The sequence below is a fragment of the Cherax quadricarinatus genome, chromosome 10 (genome assembly GCF_038502225.1).
Source record: "Cherax quadricarinatus isolate ZL_2023a chromosome 10, ASM3850222v1, whole genome shotgun sequence".
In the NCBI taxonomy this organism is placed as follows: domain Eukaryota; kingdom Metazoa; phylum Arthropoda; class Malacostraca; order Decapoda; family Parastacidae; genus Cherax; species Cherax quadricarinatus.
In genome coordinates this window covers 12,668,285-12,695,141 of record NC_091301.1, presented here as the reverse complement: position 1 = coordinate 12,695,141, position 26,857 = coordinate 12,668,285, and the positions used below count along the sequence as shown (strand labels likewise).

The 26,857-nt window shown below is 37.4% G+C and overlaps 1 protein-coding gene across 3 annotated transcripts; it reads left to right on the top strand.

Moving 5' to 3' along the window:
- On the top strand, positions 1 to 26,364 carry LOC128687771 (prenylated Rab acceptor protein 1). 3 transcript variants are annotated; one of them, XM_070083629.1, is made up of 7 exons: positions 2 to 156; positions 7,280 to 7,363; positions 10,376 to 10,496; positions 12,845 to 12,948; positions 15,397 to 15,596; positions 22,463 to 22,560; positions 22,818 to 26,364. In XM_070083629.1, exons 1-7 carry the CDS (start codon positions 71 to 73, stop codon positions 22,821 to 22,823), a joined length of 699 nt encoding a protein of 232 aa, XP_069939730.1. In that variant the 5' UTR covers positions 2 to 70; the 3' UTR covers positions 22,824 to 26,364. The 3 variants fall into 3 exon arrangements, with proteins under 3 accessions (XP_069939733.1, XP_069939730.1, XP_069939732.1); XM_070083632.1 differs by lacking the exon at positions 7,280 to 7,363 and having other exon boundaries at positions 1 to 156; XM_070083631.1 differs by lacking the exon at positions 22,818 to 26,364 and having other exon boundaries at positions 22,463 to 22,566.
- Positions 26,365 to 26,857: the final 493 nt, after the last annotated feature.

The following is a 26,857-nucleotide window of genomic DNA, read 5'->3' as shown; positions in this document are numbered from 1 at the left end:
AGATCCAACACTACATCAACACCAACCTCTCCTTTCACTTATTCTTGCTGTGTAAACAATCCTGACCAACATGTCGGGAGGCCCAGGTGACGTGGAGATAGACATTACGGGGGATATTGACCTTCCTAGTGATTTGAAGGCTTCTTCTAAGTCAGGGTAAGGTAGAATGGTGATGGTTTTATGAGCTCCGTCAATCCAGGTATGTCTCTTTGGTTTTGGAGTGTGGAAAATGTATGCAGAAGGACGTGAGAGAGTTGTGACACGTCATATGCATTTTTTATTTTTTCCTATTATTTTTCTTTGTAATTTTATTTTATTGTTTACTTAGGGCAGCATGAATATGTGAAATATTTGTAGAAAGATGTGAGAGAGTTGACACATCATATGTATTTCCCTCGAACTTGGTGCCCAAGTGGCCTAGTGGCTGAAGCTCTAGCGTCACACACGGAGGGCCCGGGTTCGATTCCCGGCTGGGTGGAAGCATTTCGACGGGTTTTCTTACACCTGTTGTTATGTTCACCTAGTAGCAGATAGGTACCTGGGTGTTAGTCAACTGGTGTGGGTCGCATCCTGGGGACAAGATTGAGGACCCCAGTGGAAATAAGTTAGTCCTCGATGATGCACCGACTTTCTTGGGTTATCCTGGGTGGCTAATCCTCCGGGGTTAAAAATCCGAAGAAAATCTCATCTTTTCTTGACCCTAGTGGGTTTAGTGCTTCTTTTTTATTATAATAATTTCCTGTTTCTCTCCTAGCATTATTGTATTGTTTGTTTATGCCAGCAATATGCAAAGATAAAGCTAATAGCTAGTGTAGAGGCTGGTTTCAACTTGGCCATTATTTTATTTTTTCATATGCAAGCTAACCATACTGTCAAAATATAGTTATAGCTTGTGCAAAGGACTATTATTGTGATATTAACGACAATGCATTTATATTGAATTAAATGCTGCATCAGGCAATCAGTGGTTCATTTGAGTCATGTATTGCGCCTGGCCAGCAAACTTTAACAAAGAAGTAGCAGATGCAGGCAAACACACCATTTCTGAATCTACCACTACTTGTGTAAGGTTAATTTTTATTGGGTTGTTTTAGGTTAGGTGATAACATCCTAGTTGACAGTGATTCCTGCAAAGTAAAAGGTTTATTTGTTGAACCATCCTTACATGTTGTAAGAGATAGTAAGATCCATTTCTTCCTAGCTAACACTTCTGGTCACAGTGTTCGTCTCAGAGCTAATACCAATCTTGTTGACCTTGTTCACTATCCTTACCCTGTTCAGGTAGAGGATGAGTTGCCACCTGACCAGTGGGTCGGTGCTATTTCTACCGGGGAGACCTCATCCACTTCACTGGATCAATCTGTTCCACCAGTTGAGGAGAAAGACTTAGCTCCCACTGACTTCCCAGATGAAGTCAAGCGTTTGTTGACTTTGTTGAACAAACGTCGTAAAGCCATTGCCTTACCAGGTGAGAAGATGGGTATAACGAACTTATTGTCCCATCATATTCCACTTGAACCTGGTACTAGACCTATCTACATACCTGCGTACAGAATGCCTCATTCACAAGTTGCTGTCGCAGAAGAATTGATCAATCAAATGCTTGATGATGGAGTTATTGCACCTAGCAATTCACCTTGGAATGCACCCTTGATCCTAGTACCTAAGAAGGATGGTACTTGGCGCCCAGTAATTGACTTTAGGAAGTTAAACGCGAAAACTATTCCAGATCGCTTTCCACTCCCTGTACTGGGTGATCTTTTACGTAACATCGGAGATAAAGTCTTTTCAACCCTGGATTTGTTACAAGGGTTTTGGCAAGTCCCTCTTCACGAGGACAGCCAAGAGCTAACTGCATTCTCCACTCCTACAGGTCATTATCACTTCCTCCGTATGGCGTTTGGATTACGATCCTCCCCTATCACGTTCTCAAGGCTCATGACTAATATCTTTAGAGGTCTCATAGGTAATGCACTTATGGTGTACTTAGATGACGTAATCGTCATGTCTAAAGACGTGGATACACACTTGAAAAGACTTGATGTAGTACTTGGTAAGCTTGAAGAAGCCAATTTAAAGATCAAACTGTCTAAATGTCAATTTTTCAGATCAGAAATTAAGTTTCTTGGTCACGTAGTCACTCCTAGAGGGGTTACAACTGACCAAAGTAAAGTAACTGCAGTACTAAATTTTCCAACTCCAAAACTGCTGATGCTGTAAGATCCTTTGTGGGCTTAGCAGGTTTTTATAGATCTTTTATTGCCAATTTTTCTTCCATAGCTGCTCCTCTAACTGAGTTGCTTAAGAAAGATGCTCCTTTTGTTTGGACCTCCCGTCAAGAAAGAGCATTCCAAACTCTAAAGGAAAAGCTAACATCTGCTCCAATTTTGAAATTTCCAGATTTTTCTAAGCCCTTCTATCTGACAACTGATGCTAGTTCAATTGGCATAGGCGCCATACTAGCTCAGAAGACCGATGGCAAGTACAACGCAGTTGCATTTGCTAGCCGAGTCCTTACAAAGGCTGAACGTAATTATACAGTAACTGAGCAAGAAGCTTTAGCAATAGTATGGTCTTTAAAGCACTTCCGAGACATTATTTATCAGTACTCTGTTCATGTCTTGACAGACCATGCTCCACTGATACCTTTATTCCAGAACAAACAACCTACTGGAAGGTTAGCCAGATGGACCTTGACTATCCAAGAGTTCAATCCCACCTTTGAACACTTACCTGGCAAGTCAAATGTAGTCGCCGATGCCTTATCGCGACATGTTAGTATAGTAACTGCAGACCCTCCATTTAGTGCTGAGGATGTAAAGAATGCTCAACGAACAGATCCCATGTGGTCTGGTGTGATTCGATTCCTGCTCCAGGAAGATCTTATTCTTACTGTGAAGCCACCAGCACCCATCAGTGACTTTGTCATGAACCAAGAATTACTGTATCGAACAGCCGAGTTGAGTACTCCTAGCAGAAGAGTATACCAGTTAGTAAGTAATTCCACAGTCACTAGTGAATGTAGCTTTACAGCTAGTTCACGATGTACCAGGTGTTGCACACCCTGGTATGGATCGTTCAGTAAAACAAGCCAGATTGAAATACTTTTGGCCTCGTATGGCAACTGATATTTCTGAGTATGTTAAGAAATGTAGTGTCTGCATGCAACATAAAGGTAATGCTAATGGCCCTAATCCAATCCAAGTGTATCCAACCACTAGCGAACCTTGGGAAAGAGTTGTGCTAGATCTGTTAACTAATTTCCAATGTTCCCTCCAAGGCAACAAACATCTGTGTGTTATGGTAGACCATTTCATCAGATATTGTGAGTTAGTTCCTATTGCAGATAAGACTGCCGAGACAGTAGCTAAAGCATTTAAAGAACGCATTATCTGCAGGCATACCACCCCTAAGTCCCTAGTAACAGATAATGGAGGTGAATTCTGTAATGAGATTCTTGAAAATTTGTGTACCTTGTACAAGATCTCTAAATCCACCATTGTTCCTCATCATCCTGCCAGCAATGGGTTAGTGGAACGAACCAATAAGAAAGTACTTGATGTCTTGAGAGCCACTATCAATCCCAACAGTGAAACTTGGGATGAAGTCATACCTGATGTGCAGTGTGCTATAAATTCTGCTTACAATGTTTCTATAGGTGACACTCCACATTATGCATTGTACGGTGTAGATAAACGTTTGCCTTATGAGTTGTTATATTCTAATCCAAAACCAAATTACAACCCTGATGATTTCATAGCAACTCGTACCAGCTTAGCTCAAAGTGTTTTTAGAAGAATCCGTGAAACACTTCATAAATCAACAGCAGAATTTACAAGAGTCGCAAACACTCGAGCAAAGCCATCCAAAATCAAAGTAGGTTCAAGAGTTATGCTGACTAACTTTAACAAAATGTCTGCAATTCCAAAGCTTGATCAAAAGTTTGTTGGTCCTTATCGAGTAGTTGAACATATCACTGGTAATAAGTATAAGGTTAGAGAAATTAGTACTGGTCAGTATAAAGAATCGCATTTAGATCATATGAAGTTAGTATGTGATGATAATGATGTTCCAACCCAGACTAATGTGACAGACTCTGACAATCCTCCTGATCCTGTACTCTCTTCCTCTGATAGAGTTCCCTTAGGTTACATTACCTAACATTTCCATGCCATAACTCAAACCCCTAAACTAAACATTTACCCAAAAATAATATACTATGCACCACCACATGTAAATAGATTTGGTATAGATTGTCAATTACTTTCTTGAATTATGATATACAGCCGTTAGGACAGTCTTTGAAAAGATTAGAGCTTCAGTTCTTACATTATTAATTGGATTGCCAAATTTTTGGTGATTTAAAGAAGTTTCTAGAGCATTTCTATTAATAACACTTGCAATCATAAAATGATTTGAAGGATGTCTCATTTGGCTGTCAACCAAAAGGCCTGGTCTAGGACCAGGCTGCAGTGGACAGTGATTCCCAGACTCTGGTGGCCTGGTTTCTAAAGCTCTTGCATCACACAGCAAGGGCCTGGGTTTGATTCCCAGCCAGGGTAGAAACACTAGGTGTCTTTCTTTACATCTGTTGTCTATGTTCACCCATCAGTAAAATAGGTACCTGGGTGCTAGTTGACTGGTGCGGGTCGCATCCTGAGACACTGACCTAATTTGCCCGAAATGCTCAGCATAACAAGGGTCTTTCTATATAGTAGTATGTCATCAATGTAAGCTAGGCCTGTATACCATGTACATGTAGTAAATAAAGATGATATTATTATTATTATTATTTTTTTATTATTATTTTTTTTTATTAACACACTGGCCGATTCCCACCAAGGCAGGGTGGCCCAAAAAAGAAAAACTTTCACCATCATTCACTCCATCACTGTCTTGCCAGAAGGGTGCTTTACACTACAGTTTTTAAACTGCAACATTAACACCCCTCCTTCAGAGTGCAGGCACTGTACTTCCCATCTCCAGGACTCAAGTCCGGCCTGCCGGTTTCCCTGAATCCCTTCATAAATGTTACTTTGCTCACACTCCAACAGCACGTCAAGTATTAAAAACTATTTGTCTCCATTCACTCCTATCAAACATGCTCACGCATGCCTGCTGGAAGTCCAAGCCCCTCGCACACAAAACCTCCTTTACCCCCCTCCCTCCAACCTTTCCTAGGCCAACCCCTACCCCGCCTTCCTTCCACTACAGACTGATACACTCTTGAAGTCATTCTGTTTCGCTCCATTCTCTCTACATGTCCAAACCACCTCAACAACCCTTCCTCAGCCCTCTGGACAACAGTTTTGGTAATCTCGCACCTCCTCCTAACTTCCAAACTACGAATTCTCTGCATTATATTCACACCACACATTGCCCTCAGACATGACATCTCCACTGCCTCCAGCCTTCTCCTCGCTGCAACATTCATCACCCATGCTTCACACCCATATAAGATCGTTGGTAAAACTATACTCTCATGCATTCCCCTCTTTGCCTCCAAGGACAAAGTTCTTTGTCTCCACAAACTCCTAAGTGCACCGCTCACCCTTTTCCCCTCATCAATTCTGTGATTCACCTCATCTTTCGTAGACCCATCCGCTGACACTTCCACTCCCAAATATCTGAATACATTCACCTCCTCCATACTCTCTCCCTCCAATCTGATATCCAATCTTTCATCACCTAATCTTTTTGTTATCCTCATAACCTTACTCTTTTCTGTATTCACTTATAATTTTCTTCTTTTGCATACCCTACCAAATTCATCCACCAACCTCTGCAACTTCTCTTCAGAATCTCCCAAGAGCACAGTGTCATCAGCAAAGAGCAACTGTGACAACTTCCACTTTACGTGTGATTCTTTATCTTTTAACTCCACGCCTCTTGCCAAGACCCTCGCATTTACTTCTCTTACAACCCCATCTATAAATATATTAAACAACCACGGTGACATCACACATCCTTGTCTAAGGCCTACTTTTACTGGGAAATAATCTCTCTCTTTCCTACATACTCTAATGTGAGCCTCACTATCCTCGTATAAAACTTCACTGCTTTCAGTAACCTCCCCCCTACACCATACACCTGCAACATTTGCCACATTGCCTCCCCCTATCCACCCTGTCACACGCCTTTTCCAAATCCATAAATGCCACAAAAACCTCTTTAGCCTTATCTAAATACTGTTCACTTACATGTTTCACTGTAAACACCTGGTCCACACACCCCCTACCTTTCCTAAAGCCTCCTTGGTCATCTGCTATCCTATAATCAGCTATAGGTAACAGGCATGTAGAGTACTGCACTTCATCTGACCACTATCATTTTGTTGGGATCTTTGTCATTTACTAACTTTATATTTTCTATGCATCTCCATTTCAATATATCAAGACCATCTCAGTACTTTTCAGGAGTTTTAATTTATTATTCTATTTACTCTCTGGTATTGGAAGTATGGCTGTTCATCTAGATTACTGGTACGGTGCTAATCATGGTGTTTGTGCATACAGTTCATGGACTGTCCAGTCTGGTGAAGAGTGAGGTAAGGACAGGGCTATGCTATTTGTCCTCAATTCAGTCTTCACCTGATTATCTGGTCAGATAAAGGTGTAGTTTATATGTTTTCTGTGTAACCTGATAGCTTCCTTCAAGCAAAATGTTATTATAATAAAGGTTTATAATGTTTTGTTTGGCTTTTTTCATCCAGGCCTTGGCTCACAGCCAAAATGTTAAACATGATTTCCATACCATGATTTACTTTGATAGCTGATTAGGGAAACTACATTCACTTTAAACCTAATAAGCTTATAACTGTGAGGTAGAGAAAGCTGATAAAACATTGTGATAGGTAATTTCTTACCAGTGTACCTATACCTTGCTACCCAGCATAACAAAAGACTTCATTCCTTTAAAATTTTCTTTGTAACCTTGTATTGTATATTGGACATCAAAATTGTGTATAGGAAAGTAGGCAGTAACAAACATTTAAATACAGAGTATGTACTTGCACATTCAGCACTGTATCATTAATGCAGGTGTATACATATATGTACTGTACTATATACTGTGCAGATGTATACATATACTGTACTATATAACATGAGTTATTCTACAAAAATTACAGTGGTAGTAGGTAGTTGTATGATCTCTTTATTTGTATAAATTCATATAAATAACATACAGTATTTAATATTAATTTTCAATGACCTATAATAATTGTTAATGTGAACACATGCTACCTGACTCACTTTACTGTTTGTGGTGTTGGCTACAGTGAAGGTGCAGGTGTGTCAGAGGAGCAGGTGTCCAACCCATTTGATATGGAGGATAGCTTCAAACAGCAGAGTGGTTTTAAGAAGTGAGTCAACAGTTGTGAGAAGAACCTTCATCGAACTAAAGAGTTAATTTATTTTTTCTGCAGAAATTGCACTTTTTTCATTATTTTCTGGTGATGTGTGAACATTGTGTCTTTTGTTGAAGCTTGCTGCACTGGATTACAGTATTGGGTAATGGAGAGCCTTTTGTAAATTTCATTAATATTCTTATCCTGTACATGTTTTATTTAGTAAATAAGCTTGTTAATTGCATTAGGTGTAGTTTGTTCAAATAATACCATCAATAGTTTCTTTGTTAGCCTCAGTGAGTTCATAAGATGATTATGTTCCTATGATGCCTTAGTAATATTAAAAGGCAGATAATAAAGAAATGAATGTTAAAGATTAATAGTAAAGCAAAGAGGGTTAACATCTGTATTTTATGAAACATCACTAGCCTGGCCCATAGCCGGGCTCTGAGAGTAGTGAAACTTTCAAAACTCTTCAAAAGTAAAGGTATATCACCCACTGACAAACTTTCTTATAAATAGTGTATAGCTTTCTCGTTCAAGATTTCTTATTATTATGTTTGTGGGGAAGTGGTAAATTTGTAAGGGGTCATGTAGTGCTTGGGAATGGAATGTAATCAAGTAGTATAAGCTGAGGAAGGAGACAGTAACTCCAGTTCTTTGGATCAAAAGCACTACAACATCATGATCACCTCCTTTAACCCTTAAACTGTCCAAACATAGATCTACATTTGTTCACGTAGTGCTCTGAACGTAGATCTACTATTTTTTTACATACGAAAACATGTAAAATCAATTTAAGGGTTAAAAGTTATTCAAGGTGACATCAACTTAGTATGTATACTGAGATGATGTAACTATCTTTTTGATGAGTTGATGTATTCTGTGACCAAGGGAAACATCATAAAACACATCTTTCTTCTTTTTTTTTATGCTTTTCACTGTATTTTGTCAGAAATCTCACCAAGGATATCTGGATGCAGTTAGAATTGAGTCTCTTACCAGTCTGTGTATATAATAAACTCTAAATTTTAGAAGTTACTAAGCAAATCACTTCCAGGCATTAAATCTTTTAGTGAAGGTGACTCCTACTTATGTCTGACCTTATCTCTTAAATTTGAAATGCTAATACTGTAATTTGCTATTGCAGTAATATACAGTAATAATGCTGTGTTCTACTTTTTGTCAATTCCTAATTTTTCAAATGACAAAGTATTGTACTGTACTGAGTATTCTGGAATATTGAACATTAATAATTTAGAATGCATATGCTGTGAATGTGATTTGCATAGAGTACACCCAATATCTGTTTTATTTGTATAAAAAATCCCGAGTTTAGTCTAACAAACACATAAGGAGTAGCATACATGGGAATCATGGAAATCATATACTACGTACTTTACTGTACATTAAAGGCAAAATACAGATAATGTTACTAAGTGTTGCTTTGCCCTTGATTCCCTCAGGAAATAGGAATCTAGAGCGTATGATAAGCACACATACATGGCTTATAATTTCTTGAAAATGTCACGCATGCGTAAGTCGACTTCCTCTACTTTTTTGCCCAAAAGCTTTCTTAAAATCTTGATCTGTACTCAAGATATGTGTACAAATAATGTACTTGCGTATGTACAATAGTACGTATATACATTATAAGTGCTAGCATGAGTGAGTTAGAGGACTTATAAATAAAATTTTTACTATGCTATGCATAAAGATATGACCTGCAAACCCCCTTCACAGCATGAGACTACATTCTAGTTCTTGGCCTCATAGTGACTCACACATGTTAGTAATGTGCAGATGGGCCAGTGTGTTGGCTGTACAGGTGTGGTAGTGAAGGTTACACATGTGGCAGTGTCAGCTTTTGGTGGTGGGAGTCTGCCAGGAGTGCTGGTCTTCCTTTCTCCTGTCTTGATGATGGGTGCAGTGTTTTCATAGTTAAGCAAGACAGTGACCAGAGCACTCAACAAGCATACATGTACTGTGATTATCTTTTAGTAATTACCTACCTATAGCCACAAGATTGGAGCTAAGCCAGTGGTGTCATGTCTTCAACAATTAGTCGATCTTTAAAGATTTTAAGCTTTCATTAGTTGTAGCACTTACTACTTCCTCTTGCAAATTATTTCATTGATCTACCACTAATGCACTATCAGTGTGCATGCATTGATAATGCATTATCAATTTTTTAAGTGGCATGTAAGTGACATAGTGAAATATTAAAAAGCTGAAATATTTAATGATCTTGTACATTAGTAGTAAAATACAGTTATTGACTATTGTATAGTATTCTGTATAGTAGTAACATTCATGTATAGCATATTATGTATAAAATAATCATTCATTGCAGAGTATGAGTAGACTAAAGCCTAGATTTTTCTTAAAGACTGAGGCTTACCTTAACATACATTAATGCAGTATTGCTTTACATATAGGTTTTAAAGACTCCTAGTCATCAGATGGCTATTGGTATTTCAGTAAGATTCCAGTCAGTTCTTTGCACACTTTTATCTGATTTATCATTCAACTACGTATGTTGTACTGTTATTTGTATGTAGTATACTGCCCCCTGCAAAGTTCTTCAGCTATATCTTAGTTATATAGAGTTTTTCCTTGTCTGTCTCATTGGAATGTGACAGGATAGCCTGTCTCTCAAAGCAAATGTTATGTTGTCCCATGTATGGTACTGTCTCTCATTAGTGATCAACATAGTGGCTCCTACAGTGGGGGCGACTATCCTAATAGTTAAGATACACCAGGCAGTACAATCCTCCTCTTAGGATATCTTAACAGATTTCAACTTGATTTAAAAAAAAAATAGGTTTCTTTATTGGTGGCAAATAATATCTAGGAGTTATAACAGTTGAATTTTATGGACTGCACTGTGCAGCCTACTGCATATTATATTCATGATTATCATTGGGGAATATAAGTTTATGACACTTGTAGACCACTTTGTATTATTTTGTATACCACAGTATTGCATGCTCTATGTGTACGAAATTTGTTATTCATTATCTTCAGATTCCTAATGCAACTGCCTGTGCAACTGCAGCTGGCGTCGCCAGCAGCCAGGGAGTGGATTACACGCAGTCGAGAAAATGTTCGGCCCTGGCTGGTCTTTGTCAACACACAAAAATTCAAGGTGAGGGGAAACTATTAGGGTACTAGAATGTATGGTTAAATCATACAATACCCTTTCACAGCTCTCTAAAAACTGCTGTTTTTTTTTTTTTATGGCACATTCACTATTCAGTATTTCATGCAAAAATTAAATTTAAAAAAAAAATTTAGGAATAGCATTTATGCAAAAATTTATTTAAATATGAATGGCAGACATTTACTTCAGTTGCTGGAAATCTACCCTGATTTACACTTACCTTGTCATAGAACTCAGTAGGTTTGTGACGCAGGATTTCCCATTCCTGAAGCCGTGCTGATTGTCATGTATGAGCCCAATCCTTTCTGTGTGGTCCACCACACTTTCCCTGATAATGTTCTTCATAACTTTGCATACTATACATGTCAGTGACACTGGTCTGTTTCAGTTTGTGTTAAGCAGAGCCTACCCAAAGGGGTAGGCTACCAATGGGATATACAGAATACTGTATTGTAATAGTTGGCTAATAGATGGAATGTCATTTAGCACAATAAGAGAACATTTTATCAACATATGTGATCTAATACCAGCAGGTATAAAAAAAAAATATTGCTGTAAGGAAGAGAAGTTTTTGAGAGGAAACTGGACCACTATCACCTATAAGTGCCTGATCAGCCAGGTTGTGACGGATTCATCACAACCTTGCTAATCAGATTTTATCAACAAACTGTGGGCTTACAGTCCACTAGCAGCATCGCTGTGGTTGATGAGGTAGTCAGCAAGAAATCCTGGCCTTAAATCAGGCTTCTTTAAAAACTACATTCATATTACATGCAGGAGGGTCCTACTTTATGGCATTTCTCTAATGCAGAGGTTTTCAGTTATATCCATTCTTCATTTATTCAGACTTCCTACAATGAATATGTTCACCACTCAATATAAACTAAGGACAAAAATATTTTAAGGTAAGTGATGTGTGTACTGTATATGCATTTTTTAGCTCTATTGCTCATTTAATATATGATAGTATTAACATAAGGGTTTTATATGCATTTGAAAGTGAAAAAAAGCTATAATTCACTTTACAGCAGTTTTTGCTTTACAGCTGTAGCCCAGAACCTAACCTGCTGTATAAGCAGGGACCTCCTGTAGTTTGTTTCTGCATGTAGTACACAACCACATATTTCTGTTATATTGACATACTGTGCATGACTCATTCTGCACTTGGGTGAACAAATTAAGAGGGAGCATTGCTTCCAAACATTATTCAGAATATTTGACATGCATATTAACCCTTTGACTGTCACAGGCCCCTTTCTGAAACTGTCATTCTGTCGATAAATTTTTGGGAAAATTTTTTTTTTTTTTGCTTATGAAATGATAGAGAATCATTTCCCGATGGTAATGACACCAAAAGTACGAAATATGGTCGAAAACTCACGGAATTATGCTCCCGCGAAGTTAGCTCTCGGCGACATATACGCATCGGTGATTTCGCCGACTTTGAGCCCTGTTTTTGGCCAATTCCGTTGTTCCAGTTGGCCAAACTCATAGCTGTTTCTTTAGAAATCCATTTTTTCTATTAGTTGAATACTAGAAACTGCCCATTTAGCAATTTGAACTACCCAATAAAGTGGTTAGAAATTGGCAATTTGGCCAATTTCATGCAAATTAAAAAAGATGCCAATTTCAAAATAGGATCCAGAATAAACAATGTACACATTCTTGGCACTAAAATAACATATCCTCTGTTCATTAGTCACGTCTCTAGGCCCCTCTTATATTACTATTGCTTTCTATTTTTATTTTTTATTCATACAAAAAAATACAAAATTTACTGTTATGCAGACTACTGCATTATTGTAAAAATGGTATAAATAATATCAGTGCTCTAGTGAAAGAATATTAGACTCCCCAGTTGAAGTGTATTGGACATGTGGTGTGATTTGCTTACTCCTGAACACTGATAAAAATCGAACATTTCCACTACTTTGAGCTCAATTTCAAGGTCGTTTTCATCGTGAAAGTAATCAAAATCATCTTTAATTCTGTAATATGTTTTCCATTTTATCACCTGAGACCGTGAAAATGAGAATACAACGATAAATACTATTTGAAAATACACCTCAAATTCGGCGTTTTAATAAAAAAAATGGTCAGTTTTTTTCTCATTACACACTGCGTGCTGCAGGATTTTTTTTATGTGGTGCACACTGACCACACAGACCCATTCTCTCACATGTGGGCCTACCAGCTTTCTCCCGCTTGATTTGAAGCCGCTAGAATTTACGCATATAAATACGTCAGAAACAGTGGCGCGTAAGACGTATATATATGACCGAAATAGTCAAAGGGTTAATAATCCCATGCACTTAAAGTTGTGCTTGTTTCAGGTTCCACCAAATGCACAGCGATGGAGCAAAAGATTGGCCAAGAATGTTGACTACTTCCAGTCCAACTACATGTTTGTGTTCATTGGCCTCATCATATACTGCCTGTAAGATCGTAGTCTGTTCTTCTACAGTGTTTGTGAAATATAATTTCTGTTGCTGTTTCTTTTAGCCTCTCAGTGTTATATATGTATTGGTGTTAAGAGTCTGTGCACTTATTAAATATGTACCTCCTGGTAATTAACTATAGTTAAAGGAGTAAGCTGATACTCAAAATACATGTCTTTAACATCACACATGTAGGGGTCATACATCACATGGGGAATAGGAAGTACTCAAGTTTGATTCAAGGAAGAGTTTCTTGAATTCCTTTAATCAAGAGCCATTCACTGGCATCCAGGCATTCTCCCTTTGAAGGGTGCAGTTTTATTGCTTTTCTAGATAGATGTGCAGTATTGTATATAATTTTTTTTTTTTTTTCAACAAGTCGGCCGTCTCCCACCGAGGTAGGGTGACCCAAAAAAAAGAAAGAAAATCCCCAAAAAGAAAATACTTTCATCATCATTCAACACTTTCACCACACTCACACATTATCACTGTTTTTGCAGAGGTGCTCAGAATACAACAGTTTAGAAGCATACACATATAAAGATACACAACATATCCCTCCAAACTGCCAATATCCCAGACCCCTCCTTTAAAGTGCAGGCATTGTACTTTCCATTTCCAGGACTCAAGTCCGACTATATGAAAATAACCGGTTTCCCTGAATCCCTTCACTAAATATTACCCTGCTCACACTCCAACAGAGCATCAGGTCCCAAGTACCATTTGTCTCCATTCACTCCTATCTAACACGCTCACGCACGCTTGCTGGAAGTCCAAGCCCCTTGTCCACAAAACCTCCTTTACCCCCTCTCTCCAACCCTTTCGAGGACGACCCCTACCCGGCCTTCCTTCCCCTATAGATTTATATGCTTTCCATGTCATTCTACTTTGATCCATTCTCTCTAAATGACCAAACCACCTCAACAACCCCTCTTCTGCCCTCTGACTAATATTTTTATTAACTCCACACCTTTTCCTAATTTCCACACTCCAAATTTTCTGCATAATATTTACACCACACATTGCCCTTAAACACTGCCTCCAGCTGTCTCCTCGCTGCTGCATTTACCACCCAAGCTTCACACCCATATAAGAGTGTTGGTACTACTATACTTTCATACATTCCCTTCTTTGCCTCCATAGATAACGTTTTTTGACTCCACATATACCTCAACGCACCACCTTTTTTCCCTCATCAATTCTATGATTAACCTCATCCTTCATAAATCCATCCGCCGACACGTCAACTCCCAAGTATCTGAAAACATTCATAAATCTGTCAGAATAGGTTTGGATAATGGTGCCTAAATGAACATTAGTGATATACAGTAGAACCCACATATCCACTGATTCGGTATTTGTGGTTTCAGTTCTCCACGGTTTATTGTGGCCCAAAAGTACCTCTTAATTTTGCACAATAATGGCCCAAAAGTAGAGAAGCTGGCAGTTCTTCAAAGCCTAAGAAAGCCTTGAAATGCTTCCCATCAGTGAAAAGTGATAATTCTCCACTTATTGTGCATATTTTATGTTAAACTTTATAATAGGTATGTATAGGACTTATAGGGTTTCCTACTATCCAATGTTTTGGTATCCATGGCAGGCCCTTGGAATGTATCCCCGTGGCTACAGGGGTCCTACTGTATCACAAATACTGAGCAGTACAGTAAACCCTCAGTTTATCAAGCTGATAGGGAGGAGCAGGTGCCTGATAATGATGGTTGTGGTGGATATAGGTGAGACACTGGTTACAGACAGTTCTGTAACCAGTGGACTTTCTGGTTTCTGAATCATTTGACCCGGCAGACCTTGTCTAAAGTCCGTTCAAGGAAGGTCTGTTAAATCAATTGTTTACTGCCATTTGTCTTCAGCCAAGCAAATACAGTTAAAACAAATGTACTTGCCTCTTTACAAGTGAAGACACCATAACACAGTGCATAGGCAGATTTAGAATTCCCATTTGTTTTCTCAAACTAAGCCAGTCTCTTGGATGCAATATTTTTATATGTTTTAATATGTTATTGTTGCTCATTTCAGGTAGTAAAGCCTGCTAATTCATTTTACATATAGTTTAAGCTGCCCACAATACTGTGTAATTAGGGGCTTTTCCATTAAAGGATTAAAAACTTATTATATCTTTGTAACACTTTTCTAGGTACTTCCTTGGAAAATTAAATATTCATTTACTTGTTGCTTCCTCCTGTTTCCTTTGTAGCAGTATACAGTGGACCCCCGGCTTACAATATTATTTCATTCCAGAAGTATGTTCAGGTGCCATTACTGAACGAATTTGTTCCCATAAGGAATATTGTGAATTAGATTAGTCCGTTTCAGACCCCCAAACATACACGTACAAATGCACTTACATAATTGGTCGCATTGGGAGCTGATCGTAAAGCGGGGGTTAACTGTACTATTTATATAACGGCCAATATAAATTTCCTTTCTAGGATAACCTCCCCATTGCTCCTGCTTGCTGTTGCTGCCTCACTGGGTGCTTGCTACATCCTCTCATTAAAGAATGCAGAAAAGAAGATCATTGTTGGAGGTCATGAGGTGTCACTTGCTCACCAGTACACAGCTGTAGGAGTCTTGTCTCTGCCTGTCTTCTACATAGCAGGAGCAGGTGCTGTTCTCTTTTGGGTTCTAGGTAAGTCTTTAATACCATATGCAGTATAGCATTAAGATGTAGCAAGTATATATATTATCATGATTAAAGAAGCATTGCCAAAAAAAGGAAAGTTCATGCTCAGCCAGGTTGTGAGCCAAGTAAACTTAAAGGCAACAGTCTTGTTGATCAAGCAGTCAAGATGGAAATCTGGTCATGGGCTGGGTTGGAGGGGGTAAGAGAACATTTGAAATACTGTCACAAGTATATTAATTAAAATACTAAAGTAATAATAATTGTTTAGTCTGAATTGGCCCTTTTACTCCACATTTGTCTTTACTACTGAACCCTATGCATCTTTATAGCTCCATTTATCTTTACTACTCAACCCTGTGCATTTTCACAACCCCATTCATCTTTACTCAGTCCTTTTCATCTTTTCTCAGCCCTGTTCATCTTTTCTTCACAGCCCCATTCTTCTGTCTTCTTTCAACAAACTGACCATATCCCACTGAAGCAGGGTGGCCCAAAAAGAAAAAAACAAAAGTTTCTCTCTTTAATTTTAGTAATGTACATAGGAGTTACTAGCCCCTTTCTCCCGGCATTTTAGTTGCCTCTTACGACACGCATGGCTTACAGAGGAAGAATTCTGCTCCACTTCCCCATGGAAACAGTCCCATTCATCTTTACTATTTAGTCCTGTGCATCTTTACTTCAAAATCCCATTCATCGTTACTACTCAATCTTGTGTATACAGTGGACCCCCGGTTAACGATATTTTTTCACTCCGTAAGTATGTTCAGGTGCCAGTACTGACCAAATTTATTCCCATAAGGAATATTGTGAAGTAGATTAGTCCATTTCAGACCCCCAAACATACACGTACAAACGCACTTACTTAAATACACTTACATAATTGGTCTCATTCGGAGGTAATCGTTATGCGGGGGTCCACTGTATTTTCAATGCCATATCATCACCTTTTTCTGTTCATCCCAGAACATCTTTACTCTAAATACCATTAATCATCACTGCTTAACATTGTTCCTTAGTCTCAAAACAAAATTAATTTTCACTAGTCAACCTTATAGAGTGGTACCTCAAGTTTCGAACAGCTCCCAACTCAAACAATTATGTAAGTGTATTTTTGTAAGTGCTTTTGTAAGTGTATTTTGGGGGGTCTGAAACAGACTACTTTGATTTACATTATTCCTTACGGGAACAAATTCATTCGGTATCGGCACTCGAACAGCATTCTGGAACAAATTAAGTTCATAACTCGAGGTACCACTGCAGATTTTTCTCAGTCCAATAAAGAGGCTGCTTTTATACTGGAGACAGTGGAAGAATGAGAGGTAATTTTAAGGTGTTCCATCCCTTATTCTTTAGATAGATGAAGGCTAAAGGATTGAGCACCTTCTTTCAGGCTAAGAGACTGAACACAAACTTCTCTTTGCTGCTTCTTCCACTGTCTCCATTGTGAAAAATCAACTCTTTATTGGGTTAAAAAAGTGTTGTACAGGTGAAATGTTTCATTAATAAAGCTACTAGGTATTGCACATTTGTCTTACTCATCATTAATCTTCTTTCTTTCAATAAACTGGCCGTATCCCACCGAAGCAGGGTGGCCCAACAAGAAAAACAAAAGTTGCTCTTTTTAACTTTAGTATTGTATACAGAAGGTGTTACTATCCCCTTGCTCCCGGCATTTTAGTCACCACTTATGACACACATGGTTTATGGAGGAAGAATTCTGTTCCACTTCCCCATGGATATAAGAGGAAATAAACAAGAACAAGAACAAGTAAGAAAATGGAAGAAAACCCAGACTGGTGTGTAGGGTATGTGTAGATCAAGTGTTTACATTGAAGCATGTGAACAGTATTTAGATAGACAGGGAAGTTTTCATTGCATTTATGGATTTAGAAAATGCATATGATAGAGTGGATAGGGGAGCAATGTGGCAGATGTTGCAAGTATATGGAATAGGTAGTAAGTTACTAAATGCTGTAAAGAGTTTTTATGAGGATAGTGAGGCTGAGGTTAGGGTGTGTAGAAGAGAGGGAGACTACTTCCCAGTAAAAGTAGGTCTTAGACAGGGATGTGTAATGTCACCATGGTGGTTTAATATAATTATAGATGGGGTTGTAAAAGAAGTAAATGCTAGGGTGTTGGGGAGAGGGGTGGGATTAAATTATGGGGATTCAAATACAAAATGGGAATTGACACAGTTACTTTTTGATGATGATACTGTGCTAATGGGAGATTCTAAAGAAAAGTTGCAAAGGTTAGTGGATGAGTTTGGGAGTGTGTAAAGGTAGAAAGTTGAAAGTGAACATAGAAAAGAGGGTATCAAATGATTTAGATAAAGAAAAATTCAATTCAAGTTTATTCTCTATAATGGTTACAATGTGGGGTTTACAGGTTTTGGGTATTTTGTGGTTAAAAGGTTCTAAAATACTAATTACAGAGGGGGCCACTAGGACACCTAGCATGGCTAGGCATTTCAAGCAGACTTAGATTAATTCTTAACACTAAATCCTTACAGATTATAGTATTAAGGCTAAGTGACTACATCATAATTTGTGAGTTTAGCAATGTGAATGCTTTTGTTTTGGCACAATACAAGGTGTCTATATTTGAGTATCATAGGCAAACTTATGACTAGTTAGGATTTATTATTTTAAGATTAAGATTAGTATTTCTGGGTTTATAGTCAGTGGGTGGTGAGTGTAATTTTGAACCACCAGGTGGTTATCATGTAGTTAGTTGTCGGGGTGGATCAGGGAGATAAGATGTTTTCTAACTGTAGTTTTGAAAGTGACGAATGTGTCTGCAGTTCCGGATTTTAGGTCCTTTGAAATACATTGAATTTTTGTAAAAGTTTAGTCGAATACGGGGAATGTCATAGAGATGTTTGTGTCTGGTGTTATGCCTGTGGATCCTGTCACAACTATCAAGAAAGCATTTTAGGTCAAGGTTAATATTGGAATTTAAGGTCCTGTAGATATAGACTGCACAGTAGTAAGTGTGGATGTTCTGAACAGGGAGTAAGTTTAAATCTGTGAAGAGTGGGGGGGGGTGTTGCCAGGGATGGGATTTAGTGATTATTCTTACTGCAGCTTTTTGTTGGGTTATTATTGGCTTTAGGTGTGTTGCTGCAGTTGAACCCCAAGCACAGATAGCATAGGTGAGGTATGGATATATAAGTGAATGGTATAGTGTGAGAAGGGCAGTTTGCGGTACATAGTTTTGTATCTTGGAGAGGATCCCCACCGTTTTGGATACTTTTTTTGTTATGTGTTGGATATGGGTGCTGAAATTTAGGTTGTTGTCGAGGTATAGGCCAAGGAATTTGCCCTCATTATGTCTGGCAATTAGAGTGTTGTCGATCTTAGTGTTAAGTTGCGCAACACCTGCTCTGCTACCAAACATAATACTGTATAGTAGGTTTTGCCAGTGTTAAGTGTAAGTTTATTGGCTGTCATCCAAGTCGATATTTTGAGCAGCTCCTCGTTAACAATGGTGTTGAGGGTGGCAAGATTAGGGTGGGAGATGACATAAGTCGTGTCGTCAGCAAAGAGAATGGGTTTCAGGTGTTGAGATATGTTTGGAAGATCATTGATGTAAATGAGGAAGAGTAGGGGTCCAAGGACACTTCCCTGCGGAACTCCAGTATCAAGTGGCCGTATTGATGAGGCTGTGTCTTTAATGGTGACATACTGACACCTATTAGAAAGGTAGGATTTAAAATATGCAAGCGCATGGCCTCTTATACCATAGTGGTCAAGTTTGTGGAGTAGGATGCCGTGGTCTACTATGTCAAACGCTTTTCTTAGGTCAATAAAAATTCCTAGCGGATATTCCTTATTGGATATCAAATTGGATAGTAGTATGGAAGAAGTGAATGTTTTCAGATATTTGGGAGTTGACGTGTCAGCGGATGGATTTATGAAGGATGAGGTTAACCACAGAATTGATGAAGGAAAAAAGGTGAGTTGTGCATTGAGGTATATGTGGAGACAAAAAATATTATCTATGGAGGCAAAGAAGGGAATGTATGAAAGTATAGTGGTACTAACACTCTTATATGGGTGTGAAGCTTGGGTTGTAAATGCTGCAGCGAAGAGGTGGTGGAGATGTCTTGTCTAAGGGCAGAGTGTGGTGTAAATATTATGCAGAAAATTCGGAGTGTGGAAATTAGGATTTGTGGAGTTAATAAAAGTATTAGTCAGAGGGCTGAAGAGGGGTTGTTGAGGTGGTTTGGTCATGTAGAGAGAATGGATCAAAGTAGAATGACACGGAGAGCGTATAAATCTGTAGGGGAAGGAAGGCGGTGTAGGGGTCGTCCTCAAAAAGGTTGGAGGGAGGGGGTAAAGGAGGGTTTGTGGGTGAGGGGCTTGGACTTCCAGCAAGCATGCGTGAGCGTGTTAGATAGGAATGAATGGAGACAGATGGTATTTGGGACCTGACAAGCTGTTAGTGTGAGTAGGGTAGTATTTAGTGAAGGGTCTCAGGGAAACCGGTTATTTTTATATAGCCAGACTTGAGTACTGGAAATGGGAAGTACAATGCCTGCATTTTAAAGGAGGGGTTTGGGATATTGGTAGTTTGGAGGGATATGTTGTATATCTTTATACGTATATGCTTCTAAACTGTTGTGTTCTGGGCACCTCTGCAAAACAGTGATTATGTATGAGTGAGGTGAAGGTGTTGAATGATGATGAAAGTATTTTCTTTTTGGGGATTTCATTTTTTTTGGGTCACCCTTCCTCGGTGGGAGATGACCAACTTGGTAAAAAAAAAAAAAAACATGCATGTGTAGTGTGACCTAAATGTAAGAAGTAGTAGCAAGACATACCTGAAATCTTGCATGTTATTGAGACAGAAAAAAGACACCAACAATCCTACCCTCATGTAAAACACTTACAGGCTTCGTTTTGTACTCACTTGGCAGGACGGTAGTACCTCCCTGGGCGGTTGCTGTCTACCAACCTACTACCTAGGATATCATTAATATAGTGATCATTTCTATATTACTATTCCAATCATTCATAGTTTCTTACAAACCAAATGCAATAGTATACAGTGGACCCTTGAATTTTCTAATTAATCCATTCCAGAGAGTCTGGCGAAATTCAAAATTCACGATTTTCAAAACCATTTTTCCCATAAGAAATGATGTAAATCAAATTAATCCGTTTCAGACACCCAAAAGCATTAAAATTTTTTTTTTTTTTTTCTACATTAAATATACATTTCTCTACACAAAAAAAGAGACATGGATAAAACAATAATAACTACACACTTACCTTTATTGAAGAGTTGTTCATGTGTGGAAGACGGGAGGAGGGGAGAGGATGAAAGAGTTACTATTGTTTGGGAGAGTTATTCCCTTCCATTAAGGCTTCAGGTACCAAGTCCTTTTCTGGGGCTACTTCCCTTCTTTGTTTTTTAATGCCATTAGGACCAGCTTGAGAATCACTGGACCCCTGTCGCTCAGAAAATTGCTCCAGAAAGGTCTGTTTCTGGCGTTTCTTTAAAATTTGCCTAAAATGAGACAGTGTCATTGAACATGTCGCATACATGGTCTGCAACAGCTTTGTCATGGTGATGCTTCTCCACAAATCTTTCCATCCTAGTCCACATTGCACACATCTCCTTAATCTCTGAAGAAAGCAACTTCTTCCCTCTCTTCCTCCTCCTCTGAAGCAATTTCCTGAGCTGTGTCTGTTGCTGTTGCAGATTAAGGTCTAGCAGCTCTTCAGTGGTTAGCTCTTCATTGTGGTCCTCCACCAACTCTTTCACATCCTCATCACTAACCTCCAACCCCAGTGACTTCCCCAATCCCACAATAGATTCCACAACTGCCATAGGATTGTCAGAGTCAGCCTCAAACCCATCAAAATCTTTGTCGAGGTCACATTCTGGCCACAATTTTCTCCAAGCAGAGTTCATCGTCCTGGAAGTCACTCCCTGCCAAGCCTTACCTATAGGGTTTATGCAGTGGAGGATACTGAAGTGATATTTCCAGAACTCTCTTAGTGTCAATTCAGAGTCCGAGGTTATGTTAAAGCACCTTTGAAACATTGCTTTGGTGTAGAGTTTTTTGAAGTTTGAAATGATCTGCTGGTCCATGGGCTGGAGGAGAGGAGTGGTATTAGGGGGCAAGAACTTCACTGTGATGAAATTAAACTCTCTTCACCATTTGCTCTTCCAAGTCTGGAGGATGAGCAGGAGCAATGTCCATTACCAGGAGGTGTTTTATATGACCGCCGATTTCTAAGCCAAATCATGAAAATCTAGCCAATATTTTGACAAAAAAAGTCGCCAGTTTCCAAAATTCACAATATTCAACGGGGACGAAATTCAAGGGTCCACTGTATCAGCATGTCGAGTCAAATGTGTGCTGGAATGAATCGGACGACTGTCCAAAGTATCTTTTGATCACCAAAATCTCAGTCTTTCCAAATTTACACAAGATAAATGCACAGATTTCTTTGCCATACACAAAAATTTCGTTGTAATAATTTGTGGCAAAAATGTTTGATAAATTTACATTGTCAGGAGCTTCAGAGCTTAAGAAGTATCACATAATATTTGCCCTGAAATTATTATATTTTTTTATGAACTCTTGAATATCTCAATATTATTTGTTGTCATTCATAAGAAAATACTGTAGATAACAAAAGAACAATTACTGAAATTTTATCACTTCCAAAGTTACAAATTTCACAGACCCATTGTATATTACAGTACATAATTTGATAGGTATTTTTAAGGTTCTTAGTGCAGTAGACTACAGACAGGTGGAAATTGTACTTGTTACTCCAGAAACATTTGTAACTTAAAGAACTGAAAGATAATGAAGTTATAGAAGGTTGATTAATTATTTGGTTTTATTCCAGGTGCAAGTTTTGTCATCATTATTATTCATGCCTCCTTTTACAATATTGAGAGTCTTATTGGTTCTGATGAGGAACCTTTTGACCTGCAAATGGAACAGGTATAATCTGCTGCACAAGTTTTTAATTAATAACCTTTGACAGTTAATATTTTAATAGAACTTGCTTCTTGTAAAAGATAATAATAATGCACTATTGTGCTTGAATAAAAATCTAAGTAGAGAAGATTAAGTTTACTAGCATTTAATTACTCTTTTGAATAGATTTAATATTATAAAGCATATTTTTCTCATATTTTCAAGCAGTACATGAAATTCAGTATCATACATAACCTCTATGTATGTTATTTCTCTTTCAGGTTTAACTTTGGATGATTATTTGTAATGTGGTCTCAGATGCAGAATACTATGCTCTAAAAACACTGGTGCTTCATCATTTTTCAAGAGTTTTGTATGAAATTATATACATACTGTAAAGCTTCAGGGATTTAAAACTCTTGATAAATTAGACACTTGCAATATCTGGGTATCTTTATTTTTTCTAAATAAATATACCCAGGAGTTGTATATATATCTAATTCATCATCTTGTCAATATTGTGTACCATTAACGTTATGATATAAATCTCGTGAATATAAATTAATTACTGTTCACAACTAACTCATAAATTGGATTGAAAACTGAACTACATTTCAGTTTATCCTGATTAACTATCACTTGCAACTTGATAATTGTCCAAGACAGATGGGAATATTGAATGTTTACTTCCAGTTTATTGGTTGCTTGTGAATTCTTCCACCAGCAGTATTATGACTTCTCTTACTGTATTTGATAAACAGAAATTCCATGAAAAAAATATCCTTAATTAATGTTGAAAACATTAATACCTTGGCTAAAGTAAAACTTTTACTCTACAACTAATCCAACACCAAAGAATTTTAAATATATACAGTGGTACCACAGGATACGAACTTATTTCATTCCAGAAGGCTGTTAGAGTGCCGTTACCGAATGAATTTGTTCCCATAACGAATAATGAAAAGTAGATTAATCCGTTTCAGACCCCCCAAAAATACACTTACAAAAGCACTTACATAATACACATACATAATTGTTCGAGTTTTGAGCTGTTCGTATCCCAAGGTACCACTGTATATACGTATTTGATGAATATGTAAAGTAGTTTTGAACTACAGTATTATTTTATATTTATAAAAAATATTGAAATACTAAAGACCTTTCTCTTATAGTGTTGCACTGTGAAGGGTTATCTGAATAGTGATCTCAGCACACTTCTGGCAAGACAGTGATTGAATGAATGATGGTGAAAGTGTTTCTTCTCTTTTGGGTTGCCCTAACTTAGTGGGAGATGGCTGGTGTACTTAAAAAAAAAATTCTTTCAATTCTGATTGCTTTAACAAGTTAGCTATTTTTTGATCAGGGCAGGGTGATCCCAGACAAGGAGAAAGCCATTTACAATGATGTTCTCATGAGTTTGTAACTAACTGAAGTTTAAATCCTGCATACAGTAAAGCAGTTACTGAACAGGGTCAATACAAGTGAAATCTTTGTATGGAAGTTGATAAGAAAATACATATGGTGACGTTGGCAAGTTGTGTAATTTGAAAACCACACTAGATGAGAATCAGTGTAGAGAGTTCTCTTAAACTTCACATAACACTAATCTCCAAAACTAGTACTTTCGTAAACTGTTCTCAATGTTGTATTTACATTTCACATTTTGGGGTTTCATACAAGCCAAAACTGAAGTTAAATATAATTAAACAACTTAATTATGTGCAAATTTTTGCACAATTATTCTTGATTTTTATCCCTGAAGTTTTGCAGTTTGGTCTGATGTACACTTAATGAATGGCATTCACCACTATTGTTTTTAATGAAAATCTGGGTGTATTAGTGCTACTGGGTAATCTTAAATACAAAAATTTCAACTGGAGAAAAAGTTTTGTAAAACAAGTAGTGTAAATAACTTCATAAAACCGCATGAAGAAACATTTGATCAATGGAATGTTGGTAAATAAATACAAACTGTTCCACAGTTAAACTTGTATTTGGATAAGATTTAAAAATCATTCACAAAGAAAATGTTGTATATTTTTACTGTTATATCCTATACAGTATTACAAGTTCAAATGTACTTTGAAAGAACTTTTGACTGCATTACTGAAAAAGAAAATTTCAAAACAGGCTTACCAAAATATTACAAAAGATCTAAAGGAAAATGAATAAAGTGTATGCATTTACATATTACTGGTATATACATTGTCTAGGGTAGGAGGAGGCATGGAAAGTTCACAAAGAGCAGAATACACTATTTGCAAAAATGATTTCTGTTGTTGTCATGCCTTAATGCTGAAATTTACATCAGTAACGAACTGAAATTTAAAGAAGAAACTTTAAATCTCCAACCTTCGCTCTAAGAATTTTTGTGTATTTATATTGAACTAATAGCAATGTATAAATAATAAAAAATTAGCAAAATCTGAAAACCTCTTTGTAATGTAATTTTAAACATGACCTTTAACCTACAATGATTTAAAAAAGAATCTTGAAATAGTGGTACTGTACCCCTGGGCCTTAAATCTTGTGTTTTATGTGTACCATACTCACTGCCCTCTTGGTGGCAAGCTTGAAGATTTTTAAAATCAGTGAGTAAGATTTGTTAAGATGGGAAATAACAGAAAAGAGTAAAGTAGTAAAAGAAAGCACGACAAAATCTGGTGATAGTGAAAGCTTGTTTGATGCTACAAACCTACATCTGGTATGGATGTTAGCACAAGCCGCTTCATTTTCTTGATAGTGCCTGAAGTGAAGGTCAGATGAAGATGGTTGGGATCCTAATACCTACCAAACGTGTCTTGCCACAGCTATTTTTATTGCTACTCCATTAATTACTCACTAACTACCTCCACTTGCTCTATAACTTTACTCTTTGTTCAGAAATAAGGATCTCGAGAATCTTTTCTGTCCACAAAAGGAATTTTGGTATCACCTAGAATCATTATAAACTGCTACTTAGTACAAGGTTTCTATGCCTTAATTTCTATGACTAATAGATAATGCATTACATGTTTTGTGTGTAATGCCAGAATTAGTGCCATTTTTTTCTTGTTTTTGGGCATGGAGTTGAGTAATGCAAGCATTGGTATAACAAAGTTAAAGTTGAAAGAACGGCTTGATATGCAACATGACCTGAAACTTGCTTGAACGCTTGCTTTTGTTTTACACCATTCAGCTAAGCTCAATACTCACTTCTTGACAAGGCACTGTTGCAACAGTGGGTATTAAATCTTTCTTGGGAAGAATTGACTTACTGTTGATAATTTTGCCAATGTCTAATCCTTTAATATAAGCAATAATGGGGACACAGTGTAACACGAGATTATGTCTATCAGTAACAGTTCAAATTTATATCATTTGTAATACACTTGCTGATTTAAGGAGTTAAAATAAATATTAAAATGTATAAATTCTGTACCACAGGATGTACTGTGTACTCTTGATGAAATTTGTTCATTTTCTTTGTGATTGCATTCAGTGTTTATCAGGCTTATTTTATGCCTTTGTGTGTTCTAAATATAATTTTTATTTTTTATTTTTTTTAGTTAAAACCCTTCACCTTGCAAATATGCATGTAATATATGCAAATTTATTAAATAAGTGTCTTGTTGTTTTTGAGTGATAAAATTATGGAATGCAAATCATGTTGCAAGAGTTGAGAATGTATTTTTACACCAAAGATAAAACCAGTTATTCTGCCCCCACAACCATAAGTAGATTTATACAGTTTATCACTTAGATTGTAAGTAAATTATTTATATTTATTATTATAATAGTTTATAAATATATACAATATATACTCTATTAATAAAGTTTTTTGCATTATTATTATTTTTAATCACAAAATGCACCGAACCCTTGCAGGTTATGAATCATAGCAAGGTTGAGCGTATTATTATGGATAGTGCTAAACGTATGGGTCATGCAGCACATAGGGAGAGAAAAAAATCAGGTTTATCTCAAGGAAGGGGAGGTCAGGTCTTATTCCTGGATTGAGAATTCCTCTCCATTGTCAAGGAATGTTCCTTGAAGGAAAGGCTGAGAGGAGCTGTTGGCAAAGAGAAGTAGAACTTTGATTTAACTGACCTCCATTTTATAGATTTTGAAAATTATGGACAAAATCCTTTGGGGTGGCTAATTCTAGAAATAATGGCTCAAATTCACTGGATACAGGATTGTCAGTTATTGTTAGGGCAAATGATCAGTTACAGAAATAACGGACAATATTGTCACTGCAAAAAAAAAAAAAAAATCCACGAAAGGTAAATAAAATAACCATTTTTAACTACTTTATTTTCAATGTATATTGTGGGTCAAT